The sequence below is a fragment of the Calonectris borealis genome, chromosome 1 (assembly GCF_964195595.1).
Source record: "Calonectris borealis chromosome 1, bCalBor7.hap1.2, whole genome shotgun sequence".
Classification (NCBI taxonomy): domain Eukaryota; kingdom Metazoa; phylum Chordata; class Aves; order Procellariiformes; family Procellariidae; genus Calonectris; species Calonectris borealis.
The window spans coordinates 219,014,482-219,031,232 of NC_134312.1; the positions used below are offsets into that span (position 1 = coordinate 219,014,482).

Consider the following 16,751-nt stretch of genomic DNA (forward strand, 5'->3'; position numbering starts at 1 on the left):
GGACCACAAGTTAACCTGGCTCCAAACCTGATGCAGCACAGTGTCTTTAGTTCTCATACTCGTATTTCTGTACGAGGACAGTGTAACTTACCCGTATACTGCTCAGTGTAGGAAAGTGCCAGAGGAAGCTTGGCAGGGCAAAAATGCCTTTTGCTATAAAGTATGATTAAGAACCCTCCCACACAAACCCCAGACACCATCCTTCCCTTCTTTCTCTGAGCATCAGTTAGGATATATTCCAACCCAATAAAATACGGAACAAAGATGTTTACTTGAATGAGACGTAAAACTGATGCAGAGGAAGTTTCACTAATCCTAGCAGTCTGTCACAGCCAGGGCTTCCCATCTTGTTCCATGCTTCAATTACCATGACGTTGTTCTTCAGCCGCTCCAAGTGTTTGGAAGTCAATGAAAAAGGCATCACCTGAAAGAGTTTAACGCAGAATTAGTACACAGAATACACTGGAAGCTATTGGCTAAGTATAGAACACTCTGGTAACGCTACATTATTCCAGTCTACAGAATTGTGCTCTTTACAAATGGAAATTAAAAATCAAATACATGTTTGCCTAACAAGTTTCAGAAAACGGACGAGAGGAAATGGCCTCAAGTTGCGCCAAGGGAGGTTTAGATTGGACATTAGGAGAAATTTCTTTACTGAAAGAGTGGTCAGGCCTTGGAACAGGCTGCCCAGGGAAGTGGTGGAGTCACCATCCCTGGAAGTACTTAAAAGACATGTAGATGAGGCGCTTAGGGACATGGTGTAGTGGGCATGGTGGTGTTGGGTTCACGGTTGAACTCGATGATCTTAGAGGTCTTTTCCAACCTTAAGGATTCTATGATTCTATGATTCTAAAATTGGTAAGCTTGGAGAAGAGCTAGCCAGGAAAATAAATGCAATTTAGATAAATTTTAAGATAAGATCATATGCTATCTTAAAAAACATTGCTTTTATCTTTAAACATCTGTTTACTAAACAACGGATAAATCATTTCAGACAACTGTTTCAAATGTCTTTTGCTATGTTTTACATTTAACTCTTTCAGCTGAAGAATAAGGAGTCTCACAAATCACTAGGTATTGTTACAAGTAAAACAAATGCATTTGAGCAGCCTGACATTTCCAAAGAAAAATGCCCATAAAAAAATTACAAACTCGTAACATTATTAAATGCCTGAAATTCTGCTGTTTGCCGGGGGAAGGCTCTGGCCCATATTAGGACAGTAATCCACACTTCCGTGCTGATTATCCATTGAGAAGAAAAAGAACGTGGGGCAATGGAACAAACAAAACAATTCTACATCTACATATTAGGATGCCATCAACAATACATTTTCTTGCCCAAACGGAAGAAAGGAGAAGTCAACTTTTTTTCAGTTTTAACCTAAACTTTTCTGACTGTTTTTCTTTTGTGCTTCAAAAGTCTTGTTTATTATTTGGAACTGCATTTCAAACTGTGCAATGAAGCCAAAATAATACTGAAAATACTTTTAATATACTGGACAGAGCCAAGCAAAGAAGTTCCTACATATGTAAAAGTAACTTATCTTTGACATGTGTTTGTCAGTGTGGAATAGCACATTTCAATCAGTGTTAAACAGAAGACTTGTGACTTGCCTGAGAAAAATTAAAGGCAGGTTGTGTTGTGCCCCATATGACAGCAGATCTCGTTGCCTCCTCAGTGCTGAGCAGCTTGCAGTTTAAATACACGTTACAAGAACTGTGGAGCCCATAGTCTTCAGCAACAAAATCCTTTCCATCAGGCACCATCAACAGCACGTGCAGTAATAACCCATCCTCTTCAGATGCAGTTATTTGTGTCATCAGATTACGGGCTACAGAGGTTGGTACAGCCTGCGGTGGCTGCAGGACGTTTATGCTGGCTGGTCCTGTCTTCTGTGAGTCCTTGTAGTTGTTAAGTTTCAAGCAGGAAGGGCTTTCTGCGTTTACACTCTTCCTGTTGGCCTCCTGGAATTCCAGCCGGGGACTTCTTAGAGCATGAGCTGGGACTCGTTGCACAGCCATAGCTGGCCTGGCAGCGGTGCGAGTGAAGTCTTTGTTGTCGGCTGCGAGCTCTAAGGATACCTGCATCGTGCAAGGCAAGGCGGGCTGATCAGAAGATGTGTCCCAGAAGAGACAAGAGACTGCAACGTAAACTCAGGAAAATGCATTGCATGTTTTGTTCAAGAACTGTGTTAGATCATCACCCAGAAGGCTTACCTTTAGACACGTGCTGGTTACAAGCTACAACTGTCACTGCAAAATAAACTACATGCGGTTTTATCAAATAAAGCAGTAACTCAAGTACAAAAACATACAATTACAGCTGAATAAAGGAAAAAATTAAAACCAATCACAAAGCTAACTGAAAAATGAACACCTACCTAGCCAAGGTGAAAAGTACTGTGACAAAGTATCACAACTGCCATTTGCTCCACTTTGCTACAGCACTTGCCGCTTGAGAAAAATTATTAAAAAGAAGTGTTTCTCTCTAAATGTTTTCTTTCACTGCACTTTCACTTTTACATTCCCTGCTGATTTTAGCTATCCCTAACTCCTCTCCCTTCTGTTAGCTCCTTCTTTTTCTCTCCAATGGTCTACATATTCCACTGCATTTGTCTTCTTTTTTTTGAAGTTGGGTTTTTTGGCTTTTGTTTTGTTTTTTAACACTCTGTCCTATGTTTGAATTGTCTCTTCATGTTGTCAAGATTTGCGAGAGAAATAGTTAGATTAGTATGAAGGAAAACATGTGTGTGAAAGCAATGAAAGAAACACCAGAACAAGGGTTAAAGGAATTGCAAGTGTTGATTGCTAGAAAGCATCACAGATCTGCTGGATTTATTCACGTGACAACACAGCAAGAAGGGAAGGAACAAACTGAAGCCCAGAAGATAAGGTAAGAGGACAAAGAAAAGGATTGGAGCCATAAAATGCCCAAATAAGGAAAACAAAGTAATCAGACTCAAGAATTTTGCCTGTGACTTAGGAGGCATGAGACAGGAGATTGCGGCAAGAGGTCCCAGACGGTATCTACTCCTAAAGGGTATAAGGAACACGTCCAAAGATGAGGAGTTCAAGGCCATCTGTCAGAAAGAACCCAAGAAACGCAAAGTGGACTCAACAGCTGACATCCCGTGTCCTCCATGCCCTGGCCAGAATAGCTGGACACACACGTATTGCTGACAGGCAGGTATTACACTGAGTAAGTGAAACCTAAGAAACAGGGTGACCAAAATCAGTTTTCTTTAAGTATTACCTTCTCCTTCCATAAGTTCTTGCATTCAACTTTGCTTCATTAATTCCCCACAACACCTTCTTCCACTTTTCTCCTCTCAGACCCTGTTCCACTCCATTCTCTCCTGCACAACACAGCATTTCTCCTCCCTGCCTTCCGTTAACTCCTTCCACACCTAACCTCTACATTTTATGTCTCGCTCTTCTGCAGCTCCTCTACTGGCAGCTCTGCTGAATGGCTTCTTTGGAAGAAGTTTCACAGCGCCTGTGACAGAAAGCATCGCTCATCCTGTGAATTACAAAGTGACAGAAGCAGTCCATGCTCATGTTCTCTGGGAATAATTTAAGAGCTCTGAATGTAAAATTGCCAAATACTCTCTTAAACCTTCACTTGCTGATCTAGAGAGCTGTTCATCCTCAGAACTGGCAAATCCCTCAAATGGGCTGCGCAGGACTGTTAATCCCTCTTAATTAGAAGTTGAGCACGCTGGTAGAAACTTTGGCTGGAGAAAATAACTCCTGAAGTGACAAGGTGGTACCAATGACAGGGAGCATCAGGACTCTGCATCAGGAGACACCTCAGCTCACATCACGTGTGGAGCAGAAGCCAAAGCTCTCAGCCCTGAACACGTGCCACTCAAAATCTGCCTGTAGAGTGGTTTCTGTATCCAAGCCCTAGCTTATTGACCCTTGTTTCACCATGCAGCCAGGGAAACTTTACACAGCAACATCCCTAGACTTGGAGGAGGTTCAAAGTATTTCTCTAAAACCCTAAGGAAAAAAGAAGTTCATGTTATCTTGTATTGGTCTTACAAACCTTTATCTCCAAGACCTGGCAAATTAAAACAAAGAGAAAAAAGAAAGAGGAGGAAAAATTAAAAAAAAGCCAAAATCAGTAACAAGAAGTCATTTAACTCAAACTCTATATGCTAAAACACATACCTTTAGTGGTCCAACTTGTGTCTGACCTCCCTCTTTTTCCACAGGTATTTCACAGCTGACAGTGAGCAACTCAGACTGAATAACCTTGCATAACTCAAGTGCTGCTGAGCCAATGGCCACTGGCTGAGGGCAGAAAAAGAATCCTTTTTGCAAGATTTCTGTCAGGTTTAAAGAACTAAGGGCATAGTGTGAAATGAAAACCTTCTGGGAAGCCGTGGTCAGCCACTCACCCTCCCCACTCCTATACCACTAGTTTTACCAACAGGGATTTGTAGGAAAGTTTCCCTTAGTTCCAATTTCAAGGATCACTAGGACAACAAAAAGGAAAATTCTCCCAGTACCTTCAGGAAACAGTTCCAGGTTAATGCAAAAATGAACTTCCCAAATCCTAGTAACTGAGCAAAATTTCCATACTTAAAGATGCAATTTATTCACCCATTAAAAGAAAAGTTCCTATTAGAACAGATAGGCAGATATCCTTGGTGTTGATTAAAACAAAACATAAGCTGAGTTAACACCTCTCACGGACTTCATCACATACAGATGATGATGCAAATATTTTTAGCCAAATGAAAGATATCTTTTTTCCCCCCTCCAAATGCACAAGTTACACCACTTTCTCACACCCCATACTATTCCCCTTACCCTAGGCAGAGTAATGGTATCAACTGCATCCACATTAACTCATTCTATATTCCTAAACAAGTCTTCAAGTTCCCATTGAAGACTAATGCTTGTAATTGATCCAATATGCTTAAACAGCAAGACACCAGTTTTAAAGATGAGGGAAGGACAATTTTTTTTGCCTGTCAGTCTTGAACTCAGAAAATCATTTAGTTGGGTGACACGATTAAAGAGCAATTAGTTAAACTTATAGTATCTGCACATAGTATCATTTCCCTTCATAATATCTGGCAATGGTCAATTAAGAAGTGGCTCGGTCAAGCCACGTTACTTTGTCTGTTTTGCCTCAGATGATCGAGATGGCAGCAATTGCAATGAAACGTTGCAGAAGACTTAGAAAAGCCACTGCTGTCTGCTTAAGTATTTGGAGGAAATAGAAATGCAAAGAATTTCTTTGCTTCTCAATACACAAAGTATAAACAGCTTTTAATAAGTACCTTTTTCTGTGTGCTTTTTCTCATGTAGATTTTAAAAGCAAGGTCAGAGCTCCACCAGTGCTCTATCATCGTTTCACCAAAACGGACAGGGAACACAAACCGCTGCTGAAATTTCACCACTGCAAGGAAGACAGAGACTTGTGAGCTCTCAGCTGAATTCAGAGCTAACCTGTCTTTTGAGCTTGATCAGGAACAGACAAATCTTCAGTCTCTGCAGAGAACAAGCAGGGTGAGTAGAGACACATGAAGTTCAGAAGGTACGAGGGGAAAGCGATGGCGCTTCTGAGAAGGGTAGACAAACACACAGAGCATTTGCACAGAATCTGCCAGAATCAGAGATCAAGCAAGACTGGGAGCTGAAGGGGGAAGGGCTGTCGCTGGAACCCTCGGCAAGAATCGTTTGAGGTTTCAACCTATTAAATTATGCTACAACTCTGCAGGTAATTTACTTCTTTTTTTTTTGTTGCTCACAGGAGCAACAAATATTCAAAATTAACTGAATATAAATAAACATTCCCGTGGAGATCGCCCTGTTACACACACAATCATTTCATTTTGCATTACATATTAACATCAAGCCCAAAGTAAACTGCTCTTCATTTTCCAAGGCCAGAAAATAGCAGGAGAGCAGCAAGACAAAATTAATATTATAACAGCATTTAAAGGCTGCAGTTGATACCAAGTGTCTGTCATCCTAGCACGCAGTAACTTTCCCTTCTTCAGTGGGAGAACCCTGTCTCATTTGGAGCAAAATATTTCAAGACATATCTTGAGAGAGTCAAAGCTGAACTGCAAGAATAATCGCGGGTTCACGAGAAAAGTAGTATGTGCAAGAAGAGACTGAATGAATTGGTGTTTACTCTAGAAAAGAGAAGAACAAAGAGAAGTACAACAGTGTTGAAAGTAGGACGTTTTGCACATTTACAACGGATAAAGTAAGTATTCTTGTGATGGCAAAAACTCAGGTTAGACATAAGGAAACTTTTCTAACAGGAAGCGCAGCTTCGAAAGCTTGCCTGGGATGGTTATGGAATTTTTCCCATTGGGCATCTTTAATAAATGAGATAAACCGCTCTCAGGAAAGCTTGGTGGATTGACTAGATGACTTCTTCAAATTATTTTCAGCCTTATCTCTTTTTCTAGGTGCCAAAGAGCTGGAATCTAATTACACAAGACAAAGTGCTGGAGACTCTATTCTCCTTGTATTACAAAGAGCTCAGGTTCAGAAGAATTAGATGTTTTGTCTGGACACTGATGGAGAATACACAAAAGAACTCAGAATTACCCTCAGATCCCTCAAGTGCCACCCAGAAAGATGCAAAGCCAATGAATGACCGTACGGGAGAGGCATTTGAAAGTCACCCTGGAATTCCAGTTTCTGGGCAGAGAGGATCTTGCTCATGCAGCATTCTCTGCTCACTGAGGACAGAAACGTACCCTAAATTGTTCTCAGAGATATGAACACTGGTGACTCTCAGTAAAGAGACTAACGTCTACTGATTTGAGCACAGGACTTGTCAAGATCTCTTGGACTCAGCAGACTCTCTGAGCTCTTGCAGATGTTATGTGACATACTTCAGCATCTGGAAAAATTATTTATTCAAGATATAAGTATTTCTGATATTTCTAAAAGTACTTTATCATCTTCATACTTTTGCAGAAAGGATATTGGTTTTATGTTGAAATGAAGGAATGGGCTTACTGACCTGCTGTTATGTCCTTTGGAAAAGAAATGTGAAAATCCCAATATGACTACTTCTTGGAAGCAAAAAAAAAAAAAAATCTCTTGGCTTCCTCCTCCCTGAGAGGAGCGTTCCACTACCTGCAGCACAGCAACTCTGTTGGTAGAGGTGCCACTAATCATACTGTATTTTTCAGGCAGCAAAGAAAATACACAGAAAATGCTACTAAATAATTTCTAAGAGATGAAGAAGTCAACAAAACTAAATACAAGGGGGAAAAACAATGCTCTTACCATCATCTGTGATTTTACGTGAAGCTATTCGAATTACTTCTGTTGTTATGGAGACCTGTCCTTTTTCATCCTTGGAGGCTCCCACAGGAAAGTGGTACTCAACAAAGAAGGTACTATGAATAAAAAAGTGAATAGATGATCACAATCCATCAAAAATCTAATGTACATAACGAAACTGAACATAGCAGGCAAGTTTCATATTCACAATTTAATAAGTTACTCTATTTTTTTAGAATAATTGACTACCTATTTTATGAATTCTTTCAATAGATTACACGTATGTCAGATTCTCCCCCACAAAAAAAAAACACCCTTTTGTTTTCAAGGTACTGCCAAGCACAAAGCACATTTGTACCTCCCCAAAATCCCAGAAAAAGCACAGCCTGAAGTGAGCCTGCATCCGGATAAATTATTCACATCTCTAACTCTCGGAAGTCTGTGGTATACAATTTCCTCAGAGCAGCAGAGAAAAGGGAAGACCTCAGAAGCCTGGAGAGCTTAGGTAAGCTGGACTACACAACAGACCTCAGAGGAACCTACCTCCAAGGCATAAGTAACAAGCTGGTGAGAAACAATCCTCCTTACCACTTATTAACTGATGCAGGCCTTGGAGGCTTCCCCATTAAGCCTTTCTTTTTTGGTGTAATCTGGATGCTCTCAGGAGGGATTTTCAAGCTCTCAATGATGACTCTGGCTAGGTGTATTCGGCCCAGCAATGCCAACCTGTCTGCACTCAAGGATGTGACATGAGTGTGATCTTCTGTGTGATCTTCTGCATGATCTTCTGGAGGAGCAAGTGGTCTAGTAGGAGAGCCGCTGAAGAGAGAAAACTGAGAATCAGGACTACACGAACATTCTTAACACAACTACACGAGGGGAAAATTGTAGCTTGGTGGGATTTTATTTAAAAACTGCCCATGGTTCATTAAAATGCACATTTTTAAATGTATTTTTTACAACAAATTTGGTGGTATTCGTAACAGAAATCTTACAATATACAATATCTAGGCTACATAACTGAAAAAAAAAAAAAAGTGCATGTTCCACATTGTTGGAGTTTTGAAAAAATCTTTTACAGTCTAACTCTTCAGAAAGAAAAGCTTCATATACAAAAAAAGGGAGAAGATACAGTTACACACATGGACAAGTCACGGCTGCAAAGGAACAGCAACAGGATTTTTGTCATAATTTAAAATCTCACTTGCACTTTATTTGTAAGACTTGACTTGTTAATGGTTTTGTGTTGGTATCTCTGGAGATATGAATTTTACCTGAATGTAAAAATAGCAGTATTTGTAAGAAAAGTTTCAGAAATAATTGTTTGGAGCAGAATTAGAAGGGAAAAAAAAGTCATAAAATCTTAATACTAGCTGGTATTGTACAAGTAAAGCTTGATAACTGGATTTTTAGGGACACAGTTTTATTGGTTCTGTCATGGAAAAAAAGGAATACAATTTAGATCAGGTGAGAACAGAAGTTTAGTTACTATAGCTATAGGAGAGAACACAAATCAGCAGAGAAACAGACTCTGTTGATGTGAACTCTGTCCCTGCAAAGCAGATACAAATTTTATACACTTAGAGACATTGTGCAAAGACAGATAATAGGATGTGAGTTATTTCATGTCTGTTACATACATAAGGCTACGGAACTGCACAAAGCTGGTCTGGAGTCTGCTTTTTTTCAGCACTGATTTAGCATGAAGGTTATACAGCGATTATTGTTTGAGGAGACAGGGCAAGAGTTCAGTTGAGAGGCCCGCTCAGGCCTTAACATTTCTGCTTCCACAGTTCAAAACGTTATTACTAGGCTTATTGCATTTTTGGCAAAGTCGTGATTTTAACTAACTGCACCTCAATAGTTTCTTTAATGACATATAGCAATTCCTGGGTGATGCTGATGCTCCATCATTCCCAGAGATGCTATGAAAATTCCCCACCAAAATGGTTATTCAGTGAATTGTGTGATAATGATGGAATACGATAACATAGTGTGATTCTTGCTAATACTAACTTACAATGAGCAAGATGCTGCAAAACAAGTCTCTAATGTAACTATTTACCTCTGTTTAATTTCTGTCACCTTCTGATCCTGATCAAAGGCATGAGAATCCTTCTGTGGATTCACTAGATCAGCTTTCTTGAGAGTTTCTGTCTTCCTTACTTTTTTGGAGGTGTTAACATCATCATCACTGAGGAAATCACTTAAACTGGAATCAGATTTCTGAAACAGAAATAACACACATAAAATAAGAAGTTAACTGGCATTGTCAAGAAAGATACATAATGGTCATGATACATAAAGAAAAAAGAAGAACAACTTGCGGATTGCATAATTCAAAACAATTAAAATTGTATCAAAATTTTTCAGAGGTTTAAAAAAAAAACAGTCTTCACGGACAGCCACTATCCTAGCAATTTCCAAACTCACTGCTTGACTTTGTAGTCTTAATAGTACTCTTTTAGTAATACTAATTTTAAGCAATGTTCTCACAAGCTTCTGTATGACACTTAATGCTAATTAAGCCTTACTAATACTGAAATCTGTAGCCTTTTTTTTTTGATGCAGACTTCTGATTTTCTTCACCTTAGAGACTACCTGTGAAGCACCTTCCTTTTGCTCTCCACTTACAGGAGCCGTGTAAAAAAGACTCTCTAGCAGACTCTGGTCGTAATGGGGATCATTGAGATCACTGTCAAGCACCTCACTCCCAAGAGAGAGAGAATCCAAAAGGGAACCCGTCTGATCCCAGAAATGCACAGGAGATAAATCAGCACTGTGGACACAAAAGAAAGAAACATAACTTAGCGTTCCAAGTTCTGCAGTCAATGTCTTATGAATTCTGACAATGCTGTCTATTCTATGCTGGATTTGTGCTATATTGGCTCCAGATACAGCCAAACTGTGCTTACATAGCGCTATGCCCAACCTAATACATGTCCGTGACCCAACCTGATGGGTTATCTTGGTTTTCGTATCTCTGGACCCGATGTGAGAACAGCGTGTGTGTATATATATCCATAGAATCACAGAACAGTTGAGGTTGGAAGGGACCTCTGGAGATGATCTAGTCCAACCCCTGCTCAAAGGTAGAGGATGCAAATAAGGAAATTGTCCAGTCGGTTCTTGAGTATCTCCAAAGCTGGAGATTCCACAACCTGTTCCAGTGCTTGACGACTCTCATTGTAAAATATATCTATTAATATCTACCTATAATATTTATCCATAGGTACTTTATAACTTTTGGAATGCTTTAAGATATCAGTAATACTTAAAGACAGTTTATTTTAACAAAAAATAAATACCAACTATGTCTGAGTAGGTAAATAGAAGTATCTTTAGAAAATGGTTGGAGCAAGTTGGGTTTTGTTTGGTTTAAGGGTTTTCTATCTGCGCTGTGTGTTCAAAACCATTTTATGATCTACAAACACTTCAGCGTTAGCCAGTGATAAACCGCAGGGGAAAAATAAGCACACGACACATGAACTGAAATTCTGAACCATATCTGACACAGAAGCTATACGTTTCATACCCCTGATTTGGACACAGACAATGTAAGCATCATTTACGCTCTTGCTATACTAAAGGAGAGAAAAAGGTCAATTTAATATTTGGAGAAAAATTAAAAACAACTATTGGTTCTCTCTATTTTTAATTTACAGACTGCAAGTTCTTCAAAGAAACACTGTATTTGTTTTATGCACTTCTTAACATTTTACGACGCAATAGTTACAACTATTAAATAACTTAATTTTAACAAAGATTGTGGTTAATCTTTCTGACATCACTTTCACATCACTCACTTGAGTTATCCAGGTTGTCATGCATTAAAGTTGAGTGTGAGATGAGACATAAAACACCTCCATGACTTGCACATATGATTCACTGGTTACATTTCCAGAAATGTGCAGAGCTTCAAGAGTCAAGAGACGTTTTTCAGTATAAAGTGGTCAAATAAGAAGAATTTTGCAGTAACCTCCGGTGCATTACACTCACCTGCCCAATAGTAACTGTATTGCTCTCTCTTCAGAGTTTAGGTCAATTTGCTGACCTGAAACTTCAGATGCGAAGAGATGGGGGTCTTCAGGAGTCGGCACAAAATTTGAGTTCAAGCCTTTTGGGCTCCTGGATAACAGCGATTGCAGCACGGAGAGCAGAAAAAGGAAAAATAAAGATATTAAGGCACGTTCAAGATTAATCCATCAAGGATAAAAATCAAAGGTTATGTACAGCCTTCTTCAGTTTGTAGCTTAATCTCTGGATACACAAAAACTTTCTGCAACCCTGCAGTCTGCTGCAAGTCACATCCAAAATCTTATACTTTGCAATGTGTCATAGAATCACAGAAACATGTAGGTTGGAAAAGACCTTTAAGATCATCGAGTCCAACCGAAAAGGTTGGCCCAATCTTGCACTTTAAGCACAGCTGCTGCAAACAAGAGGAGAGGGGGCCTGAGAAAGACAAGCAAGATGTTTACAAATGATGCTCTATCAATTTTTCCTGGCAAGTCCAAAATCATCTACTTTTAAACAAATTGGAATAGTCTCAGCAGGAATAACTTAAATTGTGTTTGCAACGGCATCACTGACTGACAAAGACAATGACATTATTTTCTGGTTTATAGTAGAACAAAAGGCATAGTTAATCTTTTTCCAAAAACAAGGAATTGAAGTTTCTCCTATTAAAAACATGCATTTGTCTTAATACTTCTAAATTTCAATTTCACTGAATTAAGAACATCTACTAAGCCTAGTACTAAGCAAAGCTGGAGTTAGAAGTTGAAGAGGCACAAATACTTTTTTTTTTTTTCAATCTGCTAAGAAAGATCATATGGAAGAAGATAATGGCTACTAATTCTGAGAACAGTTATAGATGCAAATTTTCATGGGTATTTTGACACCAAGAGATGCAAACTAGAATATGCAAAAGCACTCAATTTATGTCACTAATTACTTACATTTCTTTGAAAACCTGTTCTCTGTGATGAAGTACCATTTAATTTGCTATGTTCCTTACGTTACTCTTATTCCTTATCAATATTTAGTATTTCCTTATCAAGTAACTCTGTACTAAATACAAATATACTGCGAAACAAAATTAAAATAAGTGACTTAAATCAAGGCTTACTACATGATGATTAAAATCAATTCACAAAATTTAGGCTTTTATTCACAAGTAGAAATTAATTTCCCATTTGAACGAGAATCCTAAAATACATCACATGAATCTCAGTATTTCAAGTTTTCCTGGTAAGGTCTCAAAATTTATGGTTTGGAACTTAATACGACTTCCCCTTTTTCCAAGCTCACTTTGCTGTTGCTTTGAAATCGTCTCTCTTTATAAAAGGAGGCACTTCATTCAGTTCAATCTCCATGTCTGGGCTAGACTTCATTGCAGAAACAACCATGGCATCACGGAGTTTATTGCCTTGATCCAGAAGAGCTGAGAAATAAGCAGAAGGATTAAATCTCAGCATTCAAATGCAATTTAAACGCAATGTGTAAACACAATAAATGTGCCAGCTACAGTCAAGAAACTTCTGTTTTCTGCTATTATAAAGAGATCCTGACATACTGGAGATTAAGTGCGTGCTATGCACCATAAAACAGATAGCACAGCTGGGAGTGAGTGAGAGTAATCCTCTATCAGTCTCCCACTCAGAGCTGTACAAATAACTCATCTGCACACACTGAGTCAGGCATTAGAGGGGCATTATTAAGATAGAGCAGCAAGATTAATTTATGGAAGAATAGCTTGTCACCTTAGGATGTCCCTACAGCAGTGTAATTTTAGGTCTTCTGTGTAAATATAAAAAATAGTTCAAAAGACAATACATATGGAAGTGTGCCCTACTTCGATGCTCGTTTGAATCCAGTCCAGGCGGTCTGTGATCTAAAAGGCATGCTAACTGGCAGGTGATGGAAAAGAAATCATTTTCCATCTGAAAATGCCAATGGCATGGAAACCCTCCCCAAGACCTATTTGAATGTGAGCGGCACCTTTGATGGCCGTCTCGGAAGACGTGTCAATGATTGAACAGCCTGTGAAGCTCAGCTTCCTCTTCTTTTACCCCTCCAGGTCAGAGCTCAGGCATACTGCTAGGACAACATGTTTTGCCTGATCTGGATACTCAAGCCACATTCCAACAAGACTAAATCAGTAAGACCTTTTTGTTATCATTTTCCATTTGAAATAATATAGTGAGAGCGTGCAAAGTATCACTTTTCCTTAAGTCTTTATCTCTAGATAGGCACCTAAAATAGTATCAAGAACTATTTATTGTGAAATCTAAAAGATGATGCCAATTGTATACAAACCTGAAAGCAGGTCTTTTGTAGCCGGGTTATCCAAAGAGAGCACCCGCACGTTTGTTCTAGCAGGTGCTTCAGGATGAGTGCTGGTGGGAAACGACACTTGCTGCTTTGGAGGATTCACTTTCAAATGTTCATCTGGTAAAATGTGATGGTGATGAGAAGCAGAAAAAGTGTCCTTTATGTTTTCAGAGTTCTCTTGAAAGAGCAAATGGTCCTTTCCTCTACTGAAAAATGAAACGTTATTTCAGTAGCAACTAAAGCGGATCGGTAAAGGGATTCAAACCTCTTCAAATTCTCCCTAGCAGTGCAGCTGCCCCCTTCAGTACCTGCTCCAAAAAGAAATGCGACACATTATTTTAATGACTCCTCATCTTCCACTTATACCATCAGAGAGACCGACTCAAGCTGTAAATAAAAGATTTGTGGCGCCTCTACTGTCAACTAGCATAGCTTGAATTAAGTCAGCGTAGGATGCAAATTTATATCAGATGAGAAACTGTCCCTGTAAGCTCTGAAATGCTGAATGTTCTGGATTTCATATAAAATGCACGTTCAAAAAGATCAAGTATTCCATAACTCACAAATGTATAGCCATTACTTAAAAAAAGTGTGTGAACTGCAAAATAAACCAGAATTTTGTCATGGGAAAAAAAAATACCTGGGAATTGTGGCTTTGCTGTTGTTAATGGACTCTTGGTCAGCAAGAGTCATCTGTGTTTGCCTGGACTGCTGTGATGGAGGAAGAAACTGGGGCTTGCTGCTTCCCTGAGCAGGAGCAATATCTAAACTTCCATCTGTGGTTGGGATAGAGCTGCTGGTGTCGTACAATTCCGGTAGAGGTTCTAGAACTAGTGAGACCTGAAAGACAGAATGTGAAAGTAGTATTTTGTTCTTTTCTCAATTAAGTGCAACACACACTCTATTCAATTTTACATTTCACGCTATGGAAAACTGTTGCTTTTATATACAAAACAATATTTATATCATACAGTTATGTAACATTGTAAAACTCTGACATATTTACAACTACTTATTTCACATTCCAAGTTTTCAAATCACAGGCAACTATCTTTCAGCAAAAATTGTCCAGAGCCAGGGCTGCAAAACAGAACACCACCTTCTTAACCCCAGATTCCAAAATCTTCTACAATTTCAGCCCAGTGAGGCTCTGCAGAAGTGTTAGAACTGAGTATCTGTTTTTAAATCCCCTGTTAAAACTCACTCTCAGCGTGGAGACTACAAATTTTCTTTATCAAGTTGAACCACCAATGCCACACATCCTTATAAACAAAACAGAGCCAACACTGTCAGTATTCATTTTTCATTTGCTACCTTAGTTCACGAATGTGTTAGATAGAGACCAGGTCTGCAGCGTACCTAGTACAGCTTGATCCCCGCACCTGATTACACTGGTGTTACAACAATACAATCTATAAAAAAAGAGCAAAGACGTAAGGATTACCTGCAGCTCTCCTAGTTTATCAGATGTTGGTGAAACTACAGTGAAAAACCCATCGATTGGATGGCTGGGAGAGAGTTGGGACAGTCCGGTGATTTGCACTCTGCCAACTGGCAGATGGTCAAGTTTGGTCATCACCTCCAGGACAAGCACACCCATATCTGCAAAAATTAGGAACAGCTTCAATTCAGTCTCACACAACACGGTCACAATTAAACACAATAAAAACTTTTCTGTTAAAATGACAGAGATGCTAGAGGTTAATATAACGTCGTATCATCAAATTATGATAATGAGGCAGCAGGTAAAGAAATGTTATACTGATAATAAATTATGATAAATAAGTACAAGATTAGCACAAAAGGACTACTTATGATAGGACAAGGGGAAATGGTTTTAAACTGAAAGGGGGTAGATTTAGATTAGATATAAGGAAGAAATGTTTTACGGTGAGGGTGGTGAAACACTGGCACCGGTTGCCCAGAGAGGTGGTGGATGCCCCATCCCTGGAAACGTTCAAGGTCAGGTTGGACGGGGCTCTGAGCAACCTGATCTAGTGGAAGATGTCCCTGCCCATGGCAGGGGGGTTGGACTAGATGACCTTTAAAGGTTCCTTCCCACCCAAACTGTTCTGTGATTGTACGAGTAGCAATAGCAGGCACAGGTTTTACAGACAGACTCAAGACATCAGGCTTGTATTAACATCCTGCAGATCTTTCAGTAAATTAAGTGCCTTAATAACATTACAAGCTCATCTGAGTATCTTTTTATTCTTCATGCCCTTAGAACACTGAAATGCATCTTTAATATGATATTTGTAACACCAGAAGTCATCTGGTCTTGAAGCTGCTGGGACTACAGGAGACTTCAATAGTTTGCAGACCTGAGTGCTAAACCTGACTACTAGAGAGGCTGATGCCAGCAATTCCAGGCTGAGATCAAAAGCCTCCCGAATCAGAAAAACGCCCTAAAAAGCCATAGGTGAAAACAGGACTGGGGTTACTTGGCGGGTGAATAACTCCTCGGCCTCCGCGGGTCTCCCCGCAGCTCCGGCCCTGACCTGCCTGACCAGGGCGAAGCGGCTCTACCTCTCAGGTAGGCAGCGAACTGCCTGGGCCCGCAGCGGACAGCGTAGCGGGCGGTGGTTCTCCCCGCCGGCTGCCCCGGCCGGGAGGCGGGTTGGAAGACGGTGCCGTCGGAGGTCTCCCCCCACCACCTCAAGCGGACGAAGGCGGCGGGCGGTTTGGGGGCCGTCCACAGGACTCGGGGGACGGTGCAGCGGAGGAAGCAGCGCAGCGGGCCCTCCACTAGCGGCGGCAGGCTGGTGGAAGCGGGGATGTCGCCGATACCTGCGGGGACGAGGGAGCGAGCGGCGTCAGCGGCCCGGCACGACGCAAGCCACGGGTTGAGGAGCGCTCCCAACCGTCACCGGCCGCTCCCGCCGCCCCTCAGTCCCACCCCGCGACCCTTCCTTCCCGCGCGGGAGCGGCCCAGCCCACCTCCCCTCCGCCGGGAGCCCCCCGCCGCCGGGCCGAGCGCCCTCGGCCTCCTCTGCCGCATCCCGCTTCAGGCCGCGCCGCCGCCCGGCAACTGCCGCCTTGGCGGGAGCGGGACGCGCCCCCAGTGGGCGCCGAACCGCACTTCCGGGACTACAACTCCCGTCATGCAACGCAGCCCCATAGCTCCCTACTGAGACGCGAACTAC

At 40.8% G+C, this 16,751-nt stretch overlaps 1 protein-coding gene across 9 annotated transcripts in view; it reads right to left on the reverse strand.

Moving 5' to 3' along the window:
- The window catches only part of C2CD3 (C2 domain containing 3 centriole elongation regulator), a 52,587-nt gene extending 35,924 nt beyond the window's left edge, over nt 1-16,663 (reverse strand). For 7 of the 9 annotated variants that reach the window (XR_012672094.1, XR_012672095.1, XR_012672096.1 and 4 more), the window contains exons 1-15: nt 16,546-16,663; nt 16,135-16,395; nt 15,050-15,207; nt 14,246-14,445; nt 13,591-13,811; nt 12,583-12,715; nt 11,269-11,397; nt 9,859-10,048; nt 9,335-9,495; nt 7,858-8,088; nt 7,273-7,385; nt 5,298-5,416; nt 4,177-4,299; nt 1,618-2,085; nt 273-424 (exon numbers count right to left, since the gene is read on the reverse strand). Coding sequence is in view for 5 of the 9 variants with exons in the window: in XM_075140418.1 (XP_074996519.1) it covers nt 273-424; nt 1,618-2,085; nt 4,177-4,299; nt 5,298-5,416; nt 7,273-7,385; nt 7,858-8,088; nt 9,335-9,495; nt 9,859-10,048; nt 11,269-11,397; nt 12,583-12,715; nt 13,591-13,811; nt 14,246-14,445; nt 15,050-15,207; nt 16,135-16,395; nt 16,546-16,606 (2,720 nt within the window). In the remaining 4 variants the exon portion in view is untranslated. The remainder of the gene's footprint in view (nt 1-272; nt 425-1,617; nt 2,086-4,176; nt 4,300-5,297; nt 5,417-7,272; nt 7,386-7,857; nt 8,089-9,334; nt 9,496-9,858; nt 10,049-11,268; nt 11,398-12,582; nt 12,716-13,590; nt 13,812-14,245; nt 14,446-15,049; nt 15,208-16,134; nt 16,396-16,545) is intronic. The other 2 variants (XM_075140419.1, XM_075140416.1) reach the window with 2 other exon arrangements.
- Nucleotides 16,664-16,751: the final 88 nt, after the last annotated feature.